The sequence below is a fragment of the Aulostomus chinensis genome, chromosome 10 (genome assembly GCF_037954235.1).
Source record: "Aulostomus chinensis isolate RoL2024-O1b breed Wild chromosome 10, RoL_Achi_v1.0, whole genome shotgun sequence".
Classification (NCBI taxonomy): domain Eukaryota; kingdom Metazoa; phylum Chordata; class Actinopteri; order Syngnathiformes; family Aulostomidae; genus Aulostomus; species Aulostomus chinensis.
Genome location: NC_141329.1, coordinates 20,918,759 through 20,927,300, shown reverse-complemented (window position 1 = coordinate 20,927,300; position 8,542 = coordinate 20,918,759). Strand labels below are relative to the sequence as shown.

The window sequence follows — 8,542 nt, the reverse complement described above, 5'->3', positions numbered from 1 at the left end:
GTGATGCAGTTTAGATTAAAAGTGACAAATGCACTGAGATACTTGTCCTTCATCTCTATTGATGCTATTATCAATCTCCCTTTTGTTTTAGCGATGTGTCGCCAACAAACATTAATCATCATCTGAGGCTTAATTTATCAACTGCTATTCACCAAGGAATGGTTTTCAAATGTGAAATCCTTTTAGAGAGCAGTCTGCCGGATTAAAATCTCAGTATATACAACGGTGCCACCCTCAGGAGAGGTACTCCAACTGCACCAGAGCAGATTCATGAGTTAGCAAAAAGAAAAAAGAAAAACGCAACAGCAGGTCACCTCTGAATCAGGACTCATTTTCCCAGCATTCATGTTAGTTTTGCTTCAGTGCCGTATCATCTCCTTCTCCTCTCCGTAAACACACCACCACCAAACCGGTTGTACGAGGGTTTTAGTCGCGGGAAGCAGCGTCTCAACACAGCTTCTTCCGCTGCCAGCTGCTGCTGCAGTGGGAGATGGGCGACAGGGACGTCATGCTGAAGGATGTCGGATGGATACGGAGGAGGTAATGATGATGTGTGTCTGGCTTTTATCCGCTCAGACTCCCTTGCCTTATCTGTCCCGTGCATCTCTGACCAGGAGGGTGTGCCACTGGTCTTTATGCAGATCCACCTGCAGGGTAAAACAGACTGCTGCAGACATGCAAGCTCCTGATTTTGGGAGATGATATTTTGGGGGTGACATTATGAATTCTGACAAAAAGATCATTTATACTGTGCAGAAAGCAGAGAAGACTATGGAGCCTGTAGTGGCCATGGAGAAGGTGTTTTTTTGTGGGCAAAGAGAATTTTTTTTTTTTTTTAGGCCAGAAGACATAGCTTTTTCCTAAATTAGTTATGTTAAGGCCACAAAACAGAACTTGTTCCCTCATTCATTCCTTCAATTCATTATTGGCCACAAAATGTAATTTGTTCAAAAATATACAATTAAGGGACCAAGTTATTTAATGAAATTGAGTGAAACAATGTATGAAAATTGAGAATTTGGCCCCAGTCTTGAGATCAATGCAAGCACTTCAATCCGTAAAAGTCAATCTGACTTTCATCATCGACAGAAATGAAGTTGATTTAAAGAACTTGACACTCAATCAATGATACTTGCATGTTTATCATCAGTTTGACAGTGGTTACTGATCGATATGTATCTTCTTTATCTAAAAAAAAACAAAACAACCCATGTTAACAAAATCCAAATTATTTAAAACATTATGTTAAAACAATCTGTTTCTTCTGTTTTCTGCTTCCTCTGGCATTCTCATACACTCAAAAGCAGCAGTAAACCGCACAGCGCTTATTATTAAGTGAAGGTACACATAAATACATTCCATTTGATTATTAAAAATGGATCATGAAAGGTTATGACGTGTCCGTGGTCTGGGGCGAGCTGTGGCGGCAGTATTGAGCAGCACCTGGATCGTCACCATCATTGTGATATCTTAACCCTCTGAACGCGATGCTCAGTCTCAACTCACAGCAGATCAACAAGACAAAAAGACGGTTTGCAACTTTGTAAATTTACTCTTCAGGCAATGAAATTTAGTGTTGAAGGTGTATTTTGGTACTTAGATGATTGAAGCAATTTTGTGCAAGTTATCAAAGTTTGTTACCCAACTGTACCAGTACTTGAGGGATTCATCACCTTACTCAAAGACAAAAAAGTAATGATGAAAAAAGGCTTTAATGATATATCATGGATATGATCTGATATGATCTGATCTGATATGATCTGATATGATATGATATGATATGATACGATACGGCACAGCCCTACTTGCAATTCCATTTTTCTTTTCAGTCGATAAATTTGGTGGTCCGTTAAAATGAAAGCGGCATTTGAAATAATTAATAAATGATCGAAACAGTTTATTCATTTAAATATTCTCTGTTGATGTATCAGTGTTCCAAAAAAGGAGGAAAGGAAGGAAAAAATTGATGACGTTTAACATTTTTACACAAGAACAATCTGATGGATCATTTCTTATTGTCTCATGCGGAGGACACTTTTGGGTTTGTGCCCAGTCAAAGACGCACGGGGTCATCGACAGAGGCTCGACTACATTGTGATGTATCTTGTTTACATTCATATTCCTACACTAAAATACTGAGGATCTTAAAAGCTAAGGTGACCGCTAATTCATTCCTATTTTTAATCACACATACAAGACCTTTCGTACTTAAACAGTAAGGCATAAAATCAGAATTTTTCTGGGAAAGTGAGAAAGTGCAATGACCCAAATAAACGTCTGACATAACGTCTGCGGAGTGTCTCATCCTGTTATTGATTCAACTGTCAGAAAGAATCAGTAGAGTCCTCTTCATTGGATGCACCACGCTGTAGTTGAAGCTCTGCTTTGATCCGACAGTAAAGGCAGTTTTGAAGTTACCAGACCGATTGAGGAAGAACACGGATTATACCATTTACAAATGTTTGTACTTGTAGGGTGTTGAAACACTGTGAAATGATTGTTGTGCTCCACCCCAGGGCAGGTGACAAACCCGGCTGCAGGCTTTATATTTGCGGCTTCCGTCCACAGAGAATCAAAATTAGAAAATTCCAACTCTGAGAATATTGTCTGGTTTCTTAAGTATTAAACAGAAGTTTTACTTTTGGAAATACTGATTAATTGGGAAAATAATCAATGACATTAATCAGTGATGAAAATAACAGTTAGTTGAAGCCCTAAATGTCACATTTTGATTTTATTCTGCAAATATATATACCTGCTGTGTTGTAGAGATTAATAGAAGATCTGGAGGAGCCTGCTGCTCACACTGAGAGTCACATCGAATCTGTCACATTTAGCACGACTACCCTTTAACGAATACTGCACCTTCCTGCTATTTGAAAATGGCAGTGGGGCATTTTATGATTCTGATTCAATTAATTTTGCAGCTCCAGCGATATCAGATTTGATCAGATGAGACCTTTGGTACTCCGAAAAAGGAGCGAACACGAAAAGTAGTTCTGAGAACAGCAATCATTCTTAGTTCCTGCAGTATTTGTGCAAAAAAAATGTAGTAGTTCCTCTGAGCAGAAAATATTTGGGCACCTGATTAAGAGAAGATAATCCTTTATTAGGCCCATGGAGACTGAAGTGGTGCTTCAGAGGAGCTGACTTCTTCACTTTGAGGAGTTAAGAGGTGTGTGCTCTTACTGCACACTCCCCAAAGGCTCCGGAGTCCTCACCCCCCCAATCCTTTTATAGCCTCAGACATGTGGAAGAAGGGGAGGGAGGTGTGTGTGTGTCAGATAGGGCCAGCCGATGTGAAGGAGTGTCCCACTTCTACAAACATGGTGGCGTGGTTGGATGGGAGCGGTGCAAATGTATAACAAGGTGTCTGCTCCTCCCTCCCTCATCCATCCCTCCCCTCCCTCCCCCATCTGCAGTCGGGTTGGAGGATGCAAGATGAGAGAGGAGAGGAGCAGGGGTGCGCCTCCCGTCACTCTCTCTCACAACACCGTGAGAGTCACAGGACTCACGCTGTCCTCCAGCACACCCACACACTAGCACTGAGAGCAAGAGAGAGAGAGAGAGAGAGAGAGAGAGAGAGGGAGAGGTGCATCATCAAGGAAGGAGAGGTGGAGAGGGAGAGAGAGAGGAAAGGACGTAGCAGAGGAGATTAAAAAAATCCAGATCCTGAAGAGAGAAAACTAAAGGATTTTCTCTTTTCTCTGGAGGAGCTGAGAATAACCCTCGGCAAAGGATGGCAGAAGGTGGAGAGGGAGAGGAGGAGATTCAGTTCCTGCGAACGGTGAGTCTGACTTACTTTTTTTTCCTGGAGAGCTAACCTGCACTGGCTGCTGGATAAGAAGATGGGAGGATCTCAGTTAGTTTTCCACTTAAGACAAGCGCACACTCTATATTCGAGGTGATTTAGCTCTTGGCATAAAATTCACTCATGATCTGTCTCCATCAATGCTCTGGTTCAAGTTTCTTCTCTATAAATTTGCTTTCCTGGCAAAGGATATTTAAGTCAAATCTGTAGTTGCAGAGCCAAGTTCTGCTTCTGCATATAGTTGACTATTTTAGCGCCACCCTGAATGTGTCACGTCCCTCTTAATAGACTCTTAAACTCAGTTTTTTTTTAAAAACTCACATGAGACCAGAAATCTCAGATTATTTACCCACACTACACAGTCATATTTTAATTTATCTGATCATTGTCTCACCTCACCTTTTTTCATATACTATTTTCAGAATGTTCTGACACCGTGCATTTGCATACGTGTGCGCCAGCCTAGATAGATAGACAGGAGCTGGTGCATCTGTTAGCATCGTTATCTATTTATATCTGAGGAAAGTAGAGCCTGTCAGTGTGGGGTGAGGAGGCAGCGCAACAAGCTACCCAGAGCCTGCAGAGGACAGCTGGCCAAAGGCTGCATGTCTTCACCACACAGTGTAGAGATTTCCCCTCAACAGAGGGGGAAGACCCCCCTAAAAAAGACCTTAAAGAGCTGAGTTGGGAAATTGTGTTGCCAAAGCTGAAAAGAGAGAGAGTAGCGCGTAGCGTGAAGTTTTAACCATTTGGTGCGCTTGAGTAGGACTCCAGCTAAGGAATGTTAACTCTCTGTTAATCTGCTGATTTTATTTCCCAATGAAACAAAACATGGAAAATTAAGAGTTTCTTTTCAGCAGTGTACTTGAGGGAGCGTGTGGTCCCCTTGCGCGGATACAAATCCTATCAAGAACCTTTTTATTTCTTGACATTTCGACTCTAATCTTGCTATGACCAGCAGTTCTCACGTTTTATGTGCATGAATGACCTTTTATTGATTAAGGAATTAATCATTCGGTCTGTAGAGTAGATATTTATTTATTTATACATCTAACAAAAGGCAAAAACACCTGTGTCATTCAGTGAAAAACTCTGGTGATCAAATGTTAAGGTTTCTTCAAGCTGCAGTTCAAAACCCAGACATATTGAATTTAAGCCAAAATTTGAAACGCAGGGATTAAATTAAAAAAAAAAAAAAAATCAATTTTTCATCAAACCTACCATGTTCCACAAAAGGTGGCCATGAAACTGTTGAGACCCTCATTCAAGAAATGCTGCTATAAGCAAAAATGAGTTCTTTCACATTGCAGTACTGTTTTAAACCTCCAATTTACTTTGAGGGTTCAAAACAACGATCTTATAGAGCAGAAGAATGTCATGATGAGGCCCAGTGTGTCCATGCACTCCCAGGCGACATTGTTGAAATTCATTTTGATAATACCATAAATCCACATCCATACCAGTGTATTGAGAATTTTTTTTTTTGTGACCTGGAAATTCATGTTCAACACAATGTTGACTGCTTTCTTGACAGATACGAGTTGGAGAAGTACGATTATTTAGTGTTCGTCTTACAGTAAAATTTCTTGTGATATTTATTGTTACCGAGTAGTGTGATGGAATTTCATCGAAAGCGCTAAAACAACTACAATGCATACCTCAGCCAAGACAAACTCAGCCAAACCCAGTGTTTGAAAATAGCATTTTTGGCTACGCTAAACAGATCTACGCCAAAATTTGACGGGTTCCTCCTTGACCCATTTGGCAGCATAATTTTTTTGAAAATCCTGCTAACAGACATAAAAGACAAACAGCCGAACAAACAGGCAGACAAGCAGACACCGTCGAAAATAAGTTCAAGGCTCTTGTATCCATTGACTGTCGTATAAGGCCCGTCCTCGCCCAGTTCATTAGGAAAATATTCTCAGTTGGCATAAACTTCCGTTAAGGGAGAGTTCTGTGTTACTGTTATTGTTGCTGAAGTGTTAACCTCCCTAAGCACTTGAGTGAGTCCTGTAATAATAATAGTCCAAATACGAAAGAGTCCAGTAACAGCGTGCAACAACGCCACAACCAGACTGATGGAAGGATTCCTGTCAAGCTTGTGAAGTCGGCTCACAATCTCCACGAGATGACATGACACAGCAGCTGTTGCGTCTCTTACGAAACCATAAACACTGATGTTTTTTTTTCTTCCTTACGTAAACTGGCAAATGAATTGTGAGGCCCCCTCCCCCTCCAGCTTCCTTGTACAAACCCCCCTCCCCCCAGCCTAGACACTCTAAATGCCTTCAGTGGGTTTGTAACTTGCTCCATGAGGATGACACTAGCAGATATCAACACTTCAAAAGGAAAAACAATGCAGATGCATGTGAATTATTAATATCTTGTATATAACTGCAGGGGTCGTGTGTGTGTGTGTGTGTGTGTGTGTGTGGGGGGGGGGCTTCTACTCGTGGGGAACACAAGGCTAAAAATGTAAGCGCTGGTGATGCTGTAAGGCTCTTCAGATTAAAGCATCCACCAAATGGTCAGTGTTAATCAGTGTCTTAATTAGACAGCATTGTGTCAGCTGTTTCTCTCTGCTGGGGTTTTTCCCTACGTTATATTGGAGGAGGTGTGATGGAACCAGGACGTCTGACCTCACCTGGAGCAGCAGACTGTTGTCACTTCGAATGGAAAAAAAAAAGCTATTTTTATAACAACACAGTGTTTAGTTTAGCAGAGCAGAAATTTTTGTTAGCTGTGAGCACACATCGGATGTTTAGATTTGTACTATTTTCTCTCTCAGAGAAGTAAATACAAAGACCCAGAGCAGAATTACAGTATATTGTGCCCAAAATGGTTCCAGAACGTCCTTTGTTTTTTCCAAAACCTAATACTTGAAGGCTCAAAGATAATGTCGTACAGCTTGTCCCGATTAGAATGTTGTCAAAAGCAGATGTACAGGAAGTGTGCTTGTGATCCATCAAAGTATCACACCTGCTCCTCTTGTGTTGCGCTAGCAAGGGCTCTCACATAACCATCGACAACGTGTTAGCTGGTTTGTGAAACGAAAGCTTTTTGGCATTCTAAGTTTAGCCTTCGTATGACATTAAGACCGAGGAGGAAGCTGCATATAAAATAAACAGGTTTTGTAGGAATATACGAGTGATGACGATAATGCGACCACTGACGTGTTTGTAACTTTTGGAAGCGATCTGGATCGAACTGCATGTCTTTGAAGACTGTTGTACACCATTAGCAGGTTCTTATTCATTCGGTTTGTTTTGTTTTTTGGACACATCAGAGATGAATTTTGATAGAATTTCTTGAGTCTACTTGAAAATCTTGAAAGGGGACTATTTTGACTTCCAGGAATAATTAGTATGGTCTTCTGGATCTGAGTTCCAAACGACTTTTCTCAGAGTAATGATGGACATTTTATCTGAAGTTGTTTGATGTCATTTATTGCATTAGAGAAGTATTAAACTCCAGGATGTGGATGAAGTACTGACTTTTAGCAATTTGGAAGAAAATGTATTAGCAGATGTTGATGATGCAGTGTATGTACTCGCCTCCTTGGAGGAGGTGTGGCTTCTGGTTTCATTTTACAAGGTTTACCTGCATGGACAGGTTTGCTCATGAATAAATATCAAGCTGGTAGCTGCTGAACAGATCCATTCTCCTGACAGTTCAGGAATTTGCAGGTCTCCAAATATTTTTCTGAAGAGTTTGTTACCTCAGGTTCAAATTTCTATGGTAAGAAACGTGACAGACATCCGTTATCAGAGAATGTCACTGAGAACCTGTTGACATTTCCCCTGCACACGTCTCTGTGTCTGTTGTTTCAGGTCATTCCTCTAGTCCTGACTCTCAGTGGTTTTACTACAGCAGGGTCCCACAGTTCAGAACCATGCCTGGGGCTCCCCTCTATCCATGGAGCCCCGCAAGACAATCTTGGTCTCCAATATAGGGATTTAACTGCCCCCAGGATGGGAGTTGTGAGCTCCAGGTCCTGCTGCAGCTCCTCTCAGTCCACCAGCACATGCAGTGGCACTCCCCTCCAAAGTTGATCTACAGGTTGATCTAAACAGACGGTAGTTTAAACTAACATATTAGGAACATTTACTTTTTTGATTGAAAATATTCTAACTTAAAGTGAGATCAACAATCTAATAAGTTTTAACTGAGAGGCTTCTTCAGTTCTGAGTCGCTGGCTTTTATCCACCTTGGGGGTTTGAACCCTTACAGCGTGATTGAGGTCACATGTGAGTTCTGAGTGTGTACTGATTAAGAGAGCACTGTAATTATTTTTATTGTTTTTATCATCATCTACTATTACTATTGTTGCTGCCTTTGGTGTTCCTGCTGATGCATTTATCGTTGAGCTAAACTACTCAGTCCCTTTATTTTTCTTCTTTTCTCTCGCCACTTTGCTTTCTTTTCTTACCTTCTGGGATACCCCCATCTAAGAAGAAAAGCTGCGGGTGTGTAAATGTGGAAATAATGCAGTGCTGTTATACCGCATTTAGAGTTTTATCCTCGGGAGTTTGTTTGATCGTAGCAGAAGAAAGCACAAGGACATTTGATCATTCAAATGCTGAATCCTGCTCAGGACGACAGATGGGGGAGAATATTATGCGTATTGGACACCTTCAATACATATTCGCTGACTGATTTCACATCACAAAAAACACACACAGATTACTCAGCAGTGCCGCTCCAGTCTTTTTCAGGGTTTTTCTGTGT

At 41.1% G+C, this 8,542-nt stretch overlaps 1 protein-coding gene across 3 annotated transcripts in view; it reads left to right on the top strand.

The window, feature by feature from the left end:
- The first annotated feature begins 374 nt into the window (after positions 1-374).
- The window catches only part of ryr1b (ryanodine receptor 1b (skeletal)), a 76,859-nt gene continuing 68,691 nt past the window's right edge, over positions 375-8,542 (top strand). For all 3 annotated transcript variants that reach the window (XM_086216392.1, XM_086216394.1, XM_086216391.1), the window contains exons 1-2: positions 375-540; positions 3,714-3,787. In XM_086216392.1, coding sequence (XP_086072518.1) covers positions 519-540; positions 3,714-3,787 — 96 coding nt within the window. In that variant the 5' untranslated portion in view covers positions 375-518. The remainder of the gene's footprint in view (positions 541-3,713; positions 3,788-8,542) is intronic.